Raw genomic sequence first — 17,893 nt, 5'->3', positions numbered from 1 at the left:
CAGCTGACAGATCTTACTGCGCATGCGCAGGCCGCCCGAAGCGCAGATCAGCATCGGGGAACCCGGAGGAGCAGGTAAGTGGATCCAATTAGTGTGTTGCCTGCTACGATCGCGCGGGCAACCCATTAATTTCACCGGGCGCGTTTTCAACCCGCCCGCTGGCCCACCTGCCGGGAACCCGCACCCCTGGTAAAATCGGGCCCATTATCACAGCACATGTAGAGGATATGTGGCAGAGACCAAATGCCATAAACAGTCAATATCTGAAGTAGTCAGTGAGTCAGGAATTCAATAGTTCCATTCTTAGACCGAGACCATGCATCACCTGCTCTGATTTATGTATTTCCTGCAGGTTTGTGATGCAGAGGGTGACTTTATAACAGCAGGGGGGTGCAATACATGGTGTAAACTCTTACACTGTCACTTGTAGAAACAGGGTATATTGTGCAATGACAGATGGAGTGCAGCAATGTGAGGTCCATTGAGGCCTATATGCTGGGCAACTAGTCTGTGCTATGGTTTTACACAAAGGTCATTTTCTTTGCAGTGTTATGCCATCTAAAAGCAATTATGTTTAAAGCCACTCTGCACTACATGTGTGTTTTCTGAAAATGCTCATTTTATTTGAATTCACTGAGGTTAATTTTACACTTCATTGTCTGGGCATTAACCTGGTCGAGCAGATCACCTTTCAGAGCCCATAGTAGAATCCACCTGATTTTCATCCTATTGAAATCCGCTTCGCCAAATTACTGCCCAGGTAGCAAAAGTGAAAATTACAACCACCTCCCACCCCCTCCCGACACAACCCCGTGTCCTTATTTATCAACTTCCAACTGTTCTGCTTCCAAATAAATATTCTACCATTTAAAAAATTTTTTAAATGGCTTTTCCGTTCATCAAGATAAAGGATGTCCCTGCTGACACTAGAACATGCTCCTTTTTGTGCACCAATATTCCCAGGTTTGGTACAGCTTGACTACGTGTAAGGGAAGATTCTGTAATCCGGCAGTAAGGAGTGATGCTTACAGAAAGCACATCTGGGTGCATAGCTCCTGATTTTCCATCCATCCATTCATTTAATGCTAAAGGGCAACATTGTTGGGGAAGAGCAGAGTTATTCTGCAATTCAACACTGGGAGAAGATTCTGACTAATCAAAGTCGATTTTAAAAAAAACTTTTGCCTTGCCAGTTATATATTAGTTAAATAATATACAAATTCTACCCTCATGCTGGACAAATGCTTTCAAAAGTTACTCTTGTCCTTGTAAAAATGTTTTTGTTTGTTTTTAGTTCCACTGAATGTTGCCCTCACCAATAATCATTTACTCAGAAAGAAATGGAATCAAATGTTCATTTTCTGAGACAATGATCTAATCAGGTTGGAAAGTGCTGCAGCAGGCCTCAAAGGATTACATGCAGCAAGAAGTAGAGAAAGAAAAGATAGAGGAGATGAAGTGATAAACACACTGATGTTACTTGGAAGCTGACATGTTACCTTGTTTCTCAGCCAGGTAGAGAGAGCAAAGTACCTTGCATCTGACCAGTTAGTGTGTGAGATTTTTCAGTCCTGTCTTTTTTATAACACAATCCTTGGTATGTTGTTTATATGGACTTCCAGAAGGCATTCGATATTATAAGAGATTGTTAGCTAAAGTTGAAGCTCATAGAATTGAGCGCAAATTATTGACCTGGTTAGGAAATCGGCTGAGTAGCAGGAGACAGAGAGTAGGGACAATGGGCAGGATGTGACTAGTGGTGTCCCACAGGGATCTCTGTTGGAACCTCAACTAATCACTGTATTTATTAACAACTTTAGTTGACAGGATAGAGAGCCACATAGCTAAGCTTGCCGATGACACAAAGATAGACAGCACTGTAAGCAGTGTAGGTGGAAGCATAAATTTACAGAGAGATATTAATAAATTAAGTGAATGGGCAAAACTGTGGCAAATGGATTTCAATTTAAGCAAGTGTGAGGTCATCCACTTTGGACTTAAAAAGGATAGACCAGAGTACTTTCTAAATGGTGAAAAGCTCGAAACAAAGAGACTTAGGGGTCCATGTACATAGATCATTAAAATGTCATGGACAGATACAGAAAATAATCAAAAAGGCTAATGGAATGTTGGCCTTAATATCTAGAGGTCTAGAATACAAGGGGATAGAAGTTATGCTGCAGCTATACAAAGCCCTGGTTAGACAACACCTGGAGTATGTGTTCAGTTCTGGGCATTGCACCGTAGGAAGGATATATTGGCCTTGGAGGGAGTGCAGTGTAGATTTATTAGAATGATAGCTGGAATCCAAGGGTTAAATTATGAGATGAGATTACACAAACTAGTGTGGTATTCCCTGGAATTTAGAAGATTAAGGGGTGATTTGATCGCAGTTTTCAAAGTATTAAGGGGAACTAATAGGGTAGATAGAGAGAAACTATTTCCACTGGTTGGGGAGTCTAGGACTAGAGGACATAGCCTAAAAATTAGAGTCAGGACTTTCAGGAGTGAAGTTAGGAAACACTTCTACATGCAAAGGGTGGTAGGAGTTTGGAACTCTCTTCTGCAAACAGCAGTTGATGCTAGCTCAATTGCTAATTTTAAATCTGAGATTGATAGATTTTTGTTAACCAAAATAATTCAGGGATGCAGGACTAAGGCGAGTATATGTAGTTAGGCCATAGATCATCCATGATCTCATTGAATGGCGGAACAGGATCCAGGGGCTAAATGGCCTACTCCTGTTCCTATGGAAGTGAGGTAAATATTGTAGTGAATTGGATTTCTAATAATGCAGCATACCATTACATTAAAACATAGGATGTTGAATCATTTTATAATAGAGGCAGAGATCTGCGAGCTCCGTGCTTTTTGACATGCCAATGTATCTTTATAGATACACTAGTCTTGATTTATTGATGGCAGCACACCAAGTTATGAAATGAAAAAAAAGAGATGAGACATGATGGAACTGGAAAGGATCAACTGATATCAGAGTGTGGTATTTTTCAACGCCTAAAGTACTATCCACATTTACATAGGGGGAATCACTAATTAAAGTTTATAAATTACGTATGCGTTTCTCAAGCCTATCGGCTGTGATGGGTGATGCTTATTTCATAGCATTGAACCATATTTCTCTGGTAATAATTCTATTAAAATATTCACTTCTTTTCATTATTTTCTAACCATCCTCTGTTCATGGCATTTAGTGCCTCCAGTGCAGTTCAGAAGATGGTAAATTGTGAACTCAAACATCACCTACATATGGTTCACCCAGTTCTTTATTAAAGGGCTACTTTTCTGGCTTTCAGGGAATTTTAGGCACTGCCAGTTCATGAAACTATTTTTTTTACAAGAATTCAGTGCCATGATATTATCTGCCACAGCATGAGTGTGCCACATCCCATGTTATATCAGCTGCAGTAAAAAACTACTTTGTTGTGGTTTTTGCATGATTATGTTTCTTTAATGTTCAATAAAATAGAAATTATTTAGTGGTTGACATGGTAAGTTATGCAATGACATCAGCAATCATCTGACTGCACAATCCAACTAACACCCCTAATACAATAATGGCAGTAACCTTTGCTGAATATCAATGTTCCTTTAATTATATTGTCAGTAACACATCACAGTCAATTAGCAGGAAGTTACCCATGCAAAATTAATAGCAAACTTCCATGCATCTCTCATGCAAAGATGACAACTGAGGTTCACTTTATTGCAATGCATATCAAATTCCAGTAAAAGTACCTAAGAGTTCATTTGCACAGAGCAAGTAAATATCTTTAGGTTTGAACATGAAAATAACTACTGCCAACATGCACTACATGAAAAAACTTTTAACAATAATCCTCCAATATAAACTGACTAGTTTTAAAAAATCCGTCAATTTGTAATTTTTATCAAATATTTTTCCCACTTTGCAAGGTAGATTAAGTAATAAATCAGCCCTGAATTTTGATTCTAGTGCTATTCTGGAACAGACCACAAATATTTGCTTCTTTTTGAAGTAAGTCACTTCATAAACAAAGTAGTCAATTTAATGGTGCAATGCCATACCTCACTGGCCACTAAGAATCTTAGCAACATATTGCTGAAAGGTTGCATTAGTCAGATCATAGTTGGGCCATTTTACTTTCAGGCGAGCAAGTACTTTGATTACAATTCAAATATTTTTATTGAGAAAAAGAATTCTTCAATACAATGAAAGTATTGATAAGCCTAAGTATCTCCCTTCTATAAGTAGTATAACTCATAGGCTCTGTTGTGATACAATTGGGGAAGAATTGCTCTGATTTCTATGTATAGCGACAACTTAAATAATTCATGAAGACTTTTTCTGGACAAGGTTTGTAGCAAAATCAGAAATGTGTTTAAAAGGAAGCTACTCAAAGTCACCAGAGCAAATCTCCCAATGTTTATGCAGCTCAATGGATGCAATACCAATAAATTATCCATGGCATTACCCACATTCAGTTGATAAATACAAGGTTTTTTTTATATAAACAATGTCAATGAAGTTCAGAGAGAGAAGTCAAAAAAATCGGCCCACCAAACCACTTAGTGGTCAGAATCTGCTCTTATGTTGTAGCAGTTGACACGGTAAAATTGAATGGGAAATGCTGACCTAAGAATTTACAATGGTGAATATTGACACACAAATGTGACCAAAATTCATGACAACAGGAAGTAAAGTTTGTGGACAGGATTTTTACTAACCCATAGATTACTTGTCTGTTATAAGGACCAATCCTCTTTGGCTACCATTTTTCTAGCTATTCTTTGAGCCTTTGTTTCACTGGAATCTTCCAGAATTGTCCACACTCTTAAAACAAATTAATTGAGTCTAACTCAAATATCTTTCTCAGACCTGTTTTAACTTACACAGCAAGAATGTAATGCTTCAACCAACAGGTGTCACAGAGAATAATACATTACTTACGCAAGTCTAATATCAAAACAATGTTTTGCTGTGTCTTATTTAAAATCTTATGTCAGCACGTGCTTTCTGTCTACACAACTTGACTTTCTGTTGTGTCACTTTTTGTGTCAACTTTTCCAATTATAAATTCCTACATCTGCATTTACAATGGATTTTGCTACGTAACTTGTCATTGTTATTGCACTAGCTGACAACCAGGTTCCCACAAATTGCTCAAAATGCTTCCTGATACATTTTTAATGTACTGTTATTTTCTTAGTAACTGAAATTTCTAATGTTTAAAATAAGGGTTAAACTAAATTTAAAAATATGTATTTCACAATAGTTTAATTACATTTATCCATTGAATTGTCTTTTGTGCCTGGTAATGCCTTCATTTAGGTTTTTACTTGAAACCCCCAGCCTCTCCCAAAACCCAGGGCTTGATTCAATATTTTTGCCCAGAGTTGTGACTCTGAGCTAAATTTCGATTGTGCAACCTGAGCATATACAGCATACCTAATTTCACAGGATCTAACAGTACCATTCAGTCAGCTTAGTGGAATATTTTTCTTATTTCTAGCACTTTCTGCCCAGTAGCACTTCATAAAATAATTTTGAAAAATTAGAGTACAGATTTCAAAGGTTTTGAGGTAAAATGTATAATGTTTTTTTAAAGAGAGGATGTATATATATATCTGTTTATATGTATATGAGAGAGAAACAACAGGATTACACATCTGTTGTGGCTTTTGTTTACTATTCTATCAACTTTAGAAAGTGCATTAAGCTGAGGGGAGAGAGAGATTGGGACAGTGAGAGAGCAAGAGACTCAGACCCTTTGTTTGAGCTTTTATTAGTTCAATTTTCAGAAAAAAAACACCAGTAATATCTTCCTATGTGGCTCAGTGTCAAATTTTTGTTGATAATGCTCCTGTGAAGCACCTTGGGATGTTTTACTACGTTAAAGGTGCTATATAAATGCAAGTTGTTGTTGTTGTTGTGACATGGCATCGCCTGTATTTGTTCTGTAGAAAAGGCATTTCAAAACATTCTTCTGGGCCTGGAGTCCTTCCATATCAGCATGGTAAAATGTCTTGTTTGACATGTAACCATTGTTTAACCTTACAAAACATCTAGGAGTAATCCTTCTGAAGAGCATACCTACTTGTATATGGAAAATAAATGCATCGTAATACAACTATGTAAAATCTCCTGTATTATACAGGGAAAATTACATGTACTAATACAGGAAGGAAAGCCAAGAGTACTGGGAGTCTACAAGAAAATGGATGAGCGAGAGGAAGATGGAGACCGAGAGATACAAAAAAAATTCAAGGAAATACAATAAAAAATTGCAGTGTGGGGAAAGTCTGACCATGATTTGGGAACATGTTATTCAAAAATATAACTTTGTATGTTTTTTTCAAATTTTCCACTCTAAGAACCAGAAATTAGAATGGAGGCTTTTTATTTCCAGACTGTTTCTTAATGTAGTCAGACTTGGGGGTGGGAAAGCCTAGGAAATACAAAAAGGCTTTGAAATTACACCATAGAGACACTAGCTTGAAATACCTTTCTCCACTATTACTATTTAGTGGAGGTGTTAACCCATCTATTTTTAACTGGTTAGAACATCCATTAAAATAACAGACAAAGGAATTTCAGGCAAATTGAGCATTCGTACACAGGCATTCCATTGCATAATTTCAAGGTGAAACAGGCAAGGGAATAAGTATGTGGTTTAGAAAGAAAAGTCTAATCAAGATCTACAAACTGGGAGGATGCTTAAGCTGTTTCTGCAGGGGTTCTGGCTATCTTCTGCCGAAGTTAGGACGGAAGATTGAGAGAACCCACCTGGAATTTCCAGGCCCATATTGTGAGTTATTAGTAATAAAAGTATTAACACACTCATTTGAAATTTACTGAGCGGAACTTTCAACTTTGGCGGTGGAGGGAGTTAAAATGGGTGGTCTCAGATTGGCCTTTCCACTGACTTCAAGGGAAAGGAAAATCAGGCGGGACGTATAATGGGCGGCTGATCCTCTAATGCTCTTTATGTCATCGCCGAAGTTGAAAGCTCCACCGACTATTTTAATAATGATGTGAATTTTGCGTTGTCGTGCGGCCTTCGAGACACACGACAACGCAAAATCGTCGAGCAGAAATTGATAGCCAAGTTCCGCACCCATGAGGACGGCCTCAACCGGGATCTTGGGTTCATGTCACGCTACACGTTACCCCACCAGTGAACAAATGTTATCTATTTTTAATATAATGGGTCATTTGCTGGCTTTCTCTGCCTTCCGGATGTTTCTGCCTCTCTCTGTTTTTTTTCCTGTTTGTTTTTTTGTTGAATGTGTATTCGGGGGTTCTGCAGGTGACACCTCTCTGTCTGAACACGGTGATTGCCTTGGCAACGGGCAGTTGCAGGGGCAGTCTGTAAACACCATGTATTGTTCTGTGATGTATAAATGCGTAGACTTCAAGGAGCTCCTGAACATTTACCTGACGAAGGAGGAAGCCTCCGAAAGCTTGTGAATTTAAAATAAAATTGCTGGACTATAACTTGGTGTTGTAAAATTGTTTACAATTGTCAACCCCAGTCCATCACCGGCATCTCCACATCAATTTTAAATGGATTAATTTTTTTTGTTAAAATAGCAGAGATGAATGTCATGCGAATAGATTAAAACTTTGTTACTAATATCAGTGCGATTTCAACCCTTGACTTCAAAACATTGGCTACAGTTTCAACCCATACATTACAACTAACTGATGTCACTTACTACCAGAGTTTTTTTGAGGTACAAAAAGCAATAAAAACAATGAAATACACATTTGACTTCCACTCCAATATAAACCATTAGCAAACAGAAGTCTACAGAGGTGTTAATGTGCAATAAAAGCCTGAATTGTTTGAATAGCGCTAAGCTTAAAGTGGATACTGGGTGAACAGGTTCCCAACAACAGCAACTGGCTCATGCCTGCTTTTGTCCAATTAAGAAAAGTAATAACTAATGTTTCATAATTGTAAACAATTTTACAACACCAAGTTATAGTCCAGCAATTTTATTTTAAATTCACAAGCTTTCGGAGGCTTCCTCCTTCGTCAACGTTTCATAGTGTTTTATGTTGCAATACGAGCTTTGGTCTTCGTTAAGGACCTGTGTTGTCATGGTGAATGGTTTTATTTGAAGCCTAACTCTTATTTTAACTTTTAGAAAAACTGGGATTAATGTTTTGAAAGATCATACCTACTTGTCAGCCTCATCCATGTTTTCACACGCAAAAATAAACCCATGATACAACTAAGTCATTCTTAAATATCTGAGCTTTCAATTGGTTGAAACTACATGGGTCTCAATTTTAAAACGGAGCCAGGAAGGGGGATGGGGGGGGTCAATTTGAGGTCGGGAAATCCATTAGTACGATTTTGACATAAGGATGCCTTTTATTTTTTTTACGATGGGCTGGTCTGTCAGACCGGAGGCCAGCCAGGGAGAGGATGTGTTCAGGTAAGTCTTTGTTTGTATGGATGAGGGGGGCATGGGTGGGCATAGGTTCACTGAGGGGGAGGGTCGGGGCAGGGGGTGGGAGGATCAGGGTCGGGGGTGGGAGGATCAGGGTCAGGGGGGTCCACGATCGTTGGGGGGGGTGGGGGTTCGTGCAGGTAGGCTTGTTGGGCCTGGGGGAAGCACTTCTGCTCCTCCGGGCTCACAAGCTGTCCCTTTCTAAGCACCTAACTGTTAGTCTTGGGCCTTCTCGCCTCCTTTCACGATGCGTAAAACAAAAGGTCCGGGAATCCCGGCACCCCCACCCCCCCCCCCGGGGTTGAAATCGGGAATTTGAGAAAAATGGAGACCTGAAGCCTCCTTGAAAGATTTTAAGGCCCGACCCGCCTCCTGGGAGCGTGTTGGTCGCCCGCCCCAGTGAAAAACGGAAATGGGTGGGTTGGGGGCAGGTCTGAAATGGTGGCAATTTTCAATGCCCCCACCGCCCACCCCGCCCCCAAACCACCCATATTTTTATGTTGAAAATTGAGCACATGGCCTTTAGTGCTACTTCTCTGTCTAAGAGAAACGTTTTTTAACTCATCTCCAAAAATGGATCATGGGAGCCGAGAAAGATGAAGCAAGATAAACAAAAGACCTTAAGGTTCATTTTCAAAGGAGAAAGGGATTGGAAAAGATAGGACAGGTTAGTTTTAGTAGAAAACAAGTAACATTAAAAATAGAACAGAGGATCATGAAGATATTAGAATGAGGGAAAGGGGGTGACAAGACAAGCTGAAGTAAAGTGATTACATTTTTAACATTTTTTAAAATAAGTTGTCAGAGGCATATATTGTATGTTATATGAAACTAACTCAATGACAGGTCTGTCAATCCAGAAAAGCCTGAAATACATGCTTAGGCATCTTTACAAACTCAGTCAAATAGCAGCCTATCTTTTCACTAATGTTTTTAACAGATGTCCCAACTGCTTCTCAATCTGCAGGACTATCCCTGTATCCTGATTTTCCTGTCCTTCTCGGTGGTCCAGTTTTGTTCATAGTTAAGGCTGTATGTTTTGTAAGGAATAAACTTTTTTTTCTGTGGAATTCCTGAATGTCTGTGAAGTTGTGGGGACTCGATGTATTTCTACAAAGACTCAGCAAAATTGAAGCCCATGGAATAAAAGGGGCAGTGGCAGCATGGATACGAAATTGGTTAAGTGACAGGAAACGGAGAATATTGGTGAACAGTTGTTTTTCTGACTTGAAGAAGGCATACAGTGATGTTCCCCAGGGGTCGGTACTAGGACCACTGCTTTTTTTGATATATATTAATTTCTTATAATTGGGTGTACAGGGCACAATTTCAAAATTTGCAGATGACACAAAACTTGGAAGTATAGTTAACAGTGAGGAGGATAGTAATAGACTTCAAGAGGACATTGACAGGCTGGTGGAATGAGCGGACACGTGGCAGATGAAATTTAACGCAGAGAAGTGCGAAGCGATACGTTTTGGCAGGAAGAATGAGGAGAGGCAATATAAACTAAATGGTACAATTTTAAAGGGGGTGCAGGGAGACTTGGGGCACAAATCTTTGAAGGTGGCAGGTCAGGTTGGGAAAGCAGTTAAAAATGCATACAGGATACTGGGCTTTATAAACAGTGGCATAGAGTACAAAAACAAGGAAGTTATGTTGATCTAAAACACTGGTTTGGCCACAGCTGGAGTATTGTGTCCAATTCTGGGCACTGTGCTTTCAGAAGGATGTGAAGGCCTTTAGAGAGGGTACAAAAAAGATTTACTGGAATGGTTCCAGGGATGAGGGACTTGAGTTACGTGGATGAACTGGAGAATCTGGGGCTGTTCTCCTTAGAGCAGAGAAGGTTGAGAAGAGCAGAGAAAGTTAAGAGGAGATTTGATATTTCAAAATCATGAAAGGCTTAGATAAAGTAAATAAAGAAAAACTGTTCCTATTGGCGGAAGGGTCAAGAACCAGAGGACACAGATTTAAGATGATTGACAAAAAAAATTGAAGGCGACATAAGGAAAAACTTTTTAATGCAGCAAGTAGTTATGATCTGGAATGTGCCGCCTGAAAGGGTGGTGGAAGCGGATTCAATCGTAGCTTTCAAAAAGGAATTGGATGGGGAAAAAATGCAGGACTACAGGGAAAGAGCGGAGGAATGGGACCAACTGGATTGCTCTTACAAAGGGCCAGCACAGGTTAAATGGGCCGAATGGCCTATTTTTGTGCTGTAACCATTCTATGGTTCTATGACTTCACAAAATAGCAAAAATAGACTCAATGCAAAACCTACAGCCCTATCCGTGACAGAATTTACATCATGCAGGTAAGCAAATAAAATGCCGTATTTGGAGATTCCTCAATAGAAGCACAAAACATACATTATCTTAATGTGTACTGGAATGGAGCAGTTCTGAAAATGGCTTTAGCAGTGCCTCCCTGAAATGGGATTCTGAAAATTGGGATATCTGGTTTCAATATTTAATGAAGAGGCTTAATAATAATTAAACAACTGAAGCAATTAAATTCTTTAAATCATATCATTCAGAATATTTTAAATTTAGAACGTTTTTTATTCTTGCCAATTTTTGTCCGCTAAGTTTATCTTCTCCCGCAGGTATTGACCCTCTGCTGGAGTATGATTCCATGGTTACTGGTTCATTTGCTCATACCTCAATCCAGTGACCATCATTTTATACAAAAGCCTTGACAGTGTCAGCAGGCTATTTGACTATAGGAGGCATCATAGTCAAACCAGACTCAGTCCTCACTCCAATTCCATACACATTTTACCCTGATCCAGTAGGAACTGCTGAATAACAGTCAATAGTGGGACCCCTACCCGATTTTCCCCTTTGAAACCCAATGAGGCCGAGGTCAATTATAATGACCCCCCACCCTGTCACTCAGCAATCACTTGAGACTTTCCTGCTCTGCGGAGCGCAACCTTCACTGCACAGACTTGCTAAGTGACTGGTGGGGGGTCGAAGCAGTGCACTAAATAAAGTGAACAATCTAATAACTTACCTAAAGGCATTTTCAGTTGTTGCGATGTCCTTTCTTTCATCCTCGTGGTAAAGCTTGGAAGTTTTGTCCAGCGTCGGGGGGAGCTCAGGGCTGTAAGTGGAGTGGGGCATCAGACTTGCTTTGGCTTCCATTCTTCGATCACAGACTCTGGCCGCAGACTGTATAGTCCTCACGATCCTCCAGTTTACTACAGAAGTCCCCTGTCACCAGGCTTTCAACCTACTTGCTGAAAGAGGAAGTGGCTTTGATTCAGTTTCAGAAGGAAATTTACTCAGCATCAGGTGCTGATCGGCAACTGTGTCCAGCGCAGCTGACAATGCGAAGCTACAACTCGTTCGCTCTTATATTAAAACAAACGATAGTAAATCCGACCCTTAAAAATGACTCAGAACCCGCATGTTTTACAATCTTGAATTATGAGTAAATCTGACATTAATTATTCACAGCATCATTCGAATCACTTTCAGGTCGTGATCCTTCCAATGCAAAAATTTGGATGCAAAACTTCCATGTTATTTTTTTAAAAAACTTTTCATCACGTGAAATATGGACACAGAAACTACAAAGACAGGCGGATGTGATCGCTGCGGCTTTCAGAAAATGCCCCGGGACTTTCCAGAGCATCAAAGAAAGCGGAAGAGGGAAACGAGAATCCGATCCTTGTCAGAGCTTCACACAAAGCTGATCCTGAGGTTTGATTTTGTTTAACCAAATGTTCAGATTTGGGGCAGGTCACAGCCCTGCCACTTCCCGTGTTGACGCTGGGCTGATCTGCAAATGTAGCAACTGAGGGAACGTGTCATTTTCTTGGCTGAACCGCCCCCGCCACCGACCTTGTCTTTTTGGTCAGTTCATTGTGTGACGGTAACTGTCGTGTCTGCTCCACCACCCCGAAAAAAGCAATCTGTACTTTCCAAGGCATGTGACTATTATTTCAAATATGTACTTTCCACTTAAAAGCCAACCGGCTGAAACGGTACCGTCTTCATTGACAGCCTTGAGTCAGGATTGGTGTGCTGGAGTGAATTTACCGTGTGCATGTATCTTCAACAAATATTTCCATCATGTGAATTAGTGTGTGTGTGTGTGTCGGGTGGGTATTTGCAGGGCAGGGTCATGAGGTTTTGGCACTCCCGCAAGAGCTGTTCCACGAGTCCCTCCTCCAGACAAGAAATTGGTTGTTATGGAAGGGTGTCCAGAATATGTACCACCTTAAGATTAAGAAATTGGGCATGAATTTGCGCCATTACCACGTACACTATTGTTCCAGTGCAGAAATTCCAGGAAGTTATGGCGTGAGTGGCTAATTGGATAGTTCATTCAAAGAACCACGATGGGTCGAATGGCTTTCTTCCTTGCAAGATGATTCTATGAATGACTTATGCCATTACTTATGCGACACCATAATTTACTGGGACTTTTGCGTTGTTCCACAGAGATCCTTGCCCAAAAAGTCAAACAGCTAATTATCGCAGCTCCTCCCCCATTAAAACCAATGGTGAGATCTGGAAGATCGGGGAGCACAACAGTCTAACTTATGTCGTTTATCGCCATTGCAACAGATATGTAAAATGGTGCAAGCTGGTGCATTTCCATATTCTACTTATATTGATTTATTATATTCAAATTTACCAATTATATTCAGGCAAGTGTACTAGTTATAGTACTGGAGTACCAACTAAAGGCTGGGAGTTCAGATCTCACTGTGGCAAATTGTGAAATGAATCTTTTTGGAACTTTTTTTGAGCTCAAATGCTGATAAATGTTTGGAATAATCTGTCAAGTAGGATAGTAGAGACGAGGGCCTAGACTATCCACTGGGGCGCAGAACTCCTTTGCTGATCTAGAGGCAGGCCCAAAACCATCTTTTCAGGGCAACTGGTAATAAGCATGGCCTTCCACTGTTTCTCACATCCCGCAAACAAATGTAAAAAAAAATCCTCATCCAGCAATCTTACTGAGGTACAAATGGGACATTGCCTCAATCGTAGTTTTTATGGGGTCAACGGAAGTGTTTCATTGTCACTTTTGTAATGAATAGTCACTTTTGTAATGAATGGTGTTGTAAAATTGTTTACAATTGTCAACCCCAGTCCATCACCGGCATCTCCACATTATGAATAGTTAAGCATTTGTAGAGTTCCCTTAATTCAGTAAGTGTCATTGTTTCATATCAGTTTGAATATATAAGTTATGGTGTGTTTACACTATGATAGTAGAGTCAGGCAAAGTTGTTTTTGGCAAATGCTAAAGTTTTATGTCCAGATCCCAAACTTAAGGACCAAACTGACACAGCTGCTTTAGGTAAAGATGAGTGGAGAATCAGGGAAGAATAGTGCCAATGTGAATTGCAAGAAGAGGGGAATAGGGAGAATCAGAGAAGAGCACCTCTGTGAACCTATTATTTTTTCCCATGGGCTGATATTCCCCTTTTAATTGAATTTAGCTAAAAAGCTAGTAATGTTAATAAAAGGCAGTTTTTTTCCTTCTGTGAAGACAGGAAATTTTAGCTCTCCCACTTCCAGGGCCTCTGTCACTCTCCTGTAATATTTACTCTCCCTCTTTCACCATATTGGTTCCTGTGTCCCTTGTTTTACTATCAGCCTCTTTCACTGTTTTTCTCTCCCTTTTACCCTTCTTTATCTCCCTCTGTCCACTCCTCATTTTCCTGTCTGTGTCTCCCTTTATCTACTCTTCAGTCTCCCTTTTCCTGTATGTTTCGCCCACTCTATTCTTCCTTTTCCTCTTTGCTATTCTCTCTGAATGTCTGTTTTCTCCCCTATTGAGTTTCTCTTTCGGTTTCCCTCTTTCTGTGTGTGTGTGTGTGTGTGTGTGTGTGTGTGTGAGACTCTGTTACCTTATGACCATCCCTGGAGCTTTCTGTATTATTCCATGATCTCTCCTAATGGTGCCCTTTTCCACTAATGATCTCCAGCTGCTTCCTTTTTCTCCAATGACTTCCACAACCGCACTCCCGTGGACATCTGTGGTGTATGGTTGACTCCTTAAGCCTCTGCTCAGCTAATTAGTGCAACGCACTAGTCTTTCTTCTGCTCCCTGACTCTTGAGCAGCTCATCAATACTGGAAGACACATTAGAGCCCCATAAGACTTATGCGACATAGCATCTGAGCACCCTCGATTTGGAGGCTCCTTGTGACAGGTGCTGTAAATCTGACCTTGGGTATTTACAATAATAAAAGGTTTGGGCATAAAAGGGGCAGGCTTTCATAAGTAAAGAAGGACATAAATAATGGAAAACTGAAATTTATGAAATGCTCAGAAGACTGATCGACATTTAAAGAGAAAGTTTCAAGTGTAACCCATCTCAAAATTCAATGATCATTTTTCATGTTTATAAATAGAGAGGGTGGATGACAATTCACTGGTGCTTTTTTTTAGGGTGCTATAACTCTCTTGTGAACATATGTTATCCTTTCTTCTTTTGCTTTTCTTCTGTCCCAGACCCTGTATCGTTTGTGGCTCAGAAGAGTATCTGGTTGTTTGGCCATCAGCTATGTTCCCCTTAATCACATGACAGTGCCCCAATTAAGACTTCCCCTCTGATTTCCCCTTCATCCCCATACCCCCCCTTCCCATCAGAAAGATCTTGGCCTTCAATGAATCTCTCCAGCAGTCATGTGGCTAAGATTGGAAGCAATCTGGTAATTGTAGATACTATTACTATTACAAAACAAAATTACTTTCAAAATAACGGTGAGTCCAACAGCGGAAATCTGGAACTTGCTCTTCGCTGGCGATCTGACAGCTTTGCCTTAAAGGGTTATTACCGGCTGCAATCAATAGAATCAATGGACCAGCGCCAACTTGCTCTCCCACCCAGCTGGAAACTACTCTCATCACAAAACATATTACGCTCAGTTTTTTAAGTCTAAACTAAGTTTTAACAGCTTAATGACTGCAAAATAAGCTCTTTGGCACTAAAAATGACCTTCTAAAAATGTGGAATCTCGTTATTCCTGATTTTAATAGTTTTGGACGTTTAAAAAAAATAATTAAAATGTTAAAAATTTGCTTTTAAATTTTTCCTTCCATCTCTTTTATCTCAGTCTTTTAATCTTATCCTCTCTTAATTTTGCTTTCTCTGTCTTAATACGTTATCGGGCGCATCCCAGGTTTTTAGTTTGCGATGTTTGTTTATGAATTGCACTTCCTGGTTCTCACAGCGTAGCTTGCTACAAGCTGATTGGTTGAGAGGCCTTTCACCACTCACACAGCCCGGGAAAGAACGCTGGTGTTATTTAAACTCGCAGTTCAAGAAAGTTGCCGCCAAAAAGAACGTGGTAACTTAGTGGGTGAATTTAAATCTAATGAGCGGCGAGCACTACTGACTTGCCGCTTGGAGCAATTTACAGGCCATTGCTCTTTGCTTGCCTGAAAACTGAAGAGAAAGCTCTTTTTAGTCAGTGAAAAACACACAAAGATTTAAGTGGTCATAGACACAACAGTCAATCTTTGATGCACAAAAATACTCCAGACTTAAAAGGGTTGCCCCTGGACAAATAAACTCATCAATGTTCACCAGAGTTTGATAATTCTTGGATGACTTAAAATCCTCTATTTACATCTATATAAGTTATTCCTTTAGTAATAAAAAAATACTGCCATACTGGTAAAGAGAAATGAAGGGGAAGAAGATGGATTCGACAGCACTGGCAACACAAAATACCACTCAACATTCATGGGGCATGAAAACATGGATAGCCACAAGCTGAACTGACACTTGTAGGCTCCTTCACAGAGCCACTCTTTGCAAATGATGCGGCCATCCTTCCTTGATCTAGAAACCAGCAACAGACCTATCAGTCCCATAGAAACAAAAGGTAAGGAGTGTCTTGAGGTCTCAAGGCACCAAAAATATATCAGTTGTAGTGCAGATTGGCTTTGACAAGCTCCATAAGCCATTGGCACTTTAAAATGGACTGCCTACAATCAACAGATCAAGTTTTCTCTCCTAATCCTCTGCTCAGTAAGTTGATCCACCATTTGCTGCCCTCCTCTGCAAAATCCCAGGATGTCACCAGTCAGTCTATCTTAAAGTTCCCTAATAGCCAACCTGAGTAGATTTCTGGGGAAGCCTCAAGGGCCTTGACTGTGCCACTCTTCCCACAGCCTGATCCTCCTACCAAGCTTCGCCTGCAAGTATTTATATCTAACAAAAATAACGACCAGTAAAGATAACTTTTACATTTTTGAGTGGTAATAAAAATACAGACATTATTTGCTTAGATAAAAATCATGCTGAAAATAAAAACAAAAAATGTAGGAAATGCCAATACATCTGTATCCAGGTCCTTTCCCCTTTAATGTTGAACAAGTTTCCATCTCCAAATGTTTTTACCAGCTGTTCATAGCACTGTAAGATAGCCCTGTGCTCAGCACTTTCACATTTTGGAGCGTGAGGAAAATATGCCCTGCCTTTATCTTTGGGTCCTACATTTTTTAATCTGTGCATGCAGGAGGTTTTATACTTTTAATCAAGTTTAAACTATCAACACAGTACCATTTGCAGTTATTTAATATTTATCAGTGTCACATTTCAAGAAGTTTGTCTATTTAGCCTAGGAGGATTCAGGGGATATATATAGTACAGCAATTCAACTGAAATCAGCCCACAACACGTGAACTATTTGGAAATGTTGATTAGCACCAGCCGAAGTGGCTAACAGAATTGTGTTTCTCGTATACCATATCAGTTTGAGACAATGGCATTTATTAGTGCATTCACACCTTTTTATGTTAGAATGGCTTCCCTTCACTAAGCACAGCAGGAGTCTTAACTAAACAAGTGCCAATGTGGGAAACTTTGACTTTCTGATTTCTCTTCTAGAGGAGAAACATTAAACCTTATTACAAAAATGTTTTGTAAAATACATATTAGGACACTGAGAATTAGCAGAGTTGTAAAGTTTGGCAGTTTTATTCAGGTTCGCCTCTTAACAATTAGTTTAATTGATGACTAACTACATCCTGTTATTCCATTCCGTGCTTTCTGATTAGGAGACAGAGTCTCCTCTATTATAAGCTTATAAATGTAGAATATTTGAAATTGCCTAATTGGTAATGTTTTAAAAAAATAGCTGACCAGTCCTACTCTGAGTCAAAGGGGTGTAGATTTTAAGTTCTATGATTCATGTTCCCTTTGCTGTACTCTGCTGTGGGGTGTGAGCTGTCCTACATGGTCGGACTGACTAAACTCAGCACTAGTTCATGCCCTGCAATATGTTTCTAAAAACAGACTCTTTTTGCGTGGCCAGTGTGAATGATATTGGTTTAGTTTGGGCTCTGGTCTCAGATTAGGATTACATTGCTAGATAAAATGTGTATTAAAATGAGGACAGAATATTTGTTTAATACATAAATCCTCAGCATCCCCATGATACTTAAACATTCTG

At 39.8% G+C, this 17,893-nt stretch overlaps 1 protein-coding gene across 1 annotated transcript in view; it reads right to left on the bottom strand.

Moving 5' to 3' along the window:
* The window catches only part of si:ch211-153b23.7 (TNFAIP3-interacting protein 3), a 34,724-nt gene extending 22,367 nt beyond the window's left edge, over window positions 1-12,357 (bottom strand). The window contains exon 1 of the mRNA XM_067996985.1: window positions 11,479-12,357. Coding sequence (XP_067853086.1) covers window positions 11,479-11,609 — 131 coding nt within the window. The 5' untranslated portion in view covers window positions 11,610-12,357. The remainder of the gene's footprint in view (window positions 1-11,478) is intronic.
* Between the last annotated feature and the right edge of the window lie 5,536 nt (window positions 12,358-17,893).

Source organism: Heptranchias perlo, chromosome 15, assembly GCF_035084215.1.
Source record: "Heptranchias perlo isolate sHepPer1 chromosome 15, sHepPer1.hap1, whole genome shotgun sequence".
NCBI classification, from domain to species: Eukaryota; Metazoa; Chordata; class Chondrichthyes; order Hexanchiformes; family Hexanchidae; genus Heptranchias; species Heptranchias perlo.
This window is presented reverse-complemented; position numbering and strand designations above follow the sequence as displayed.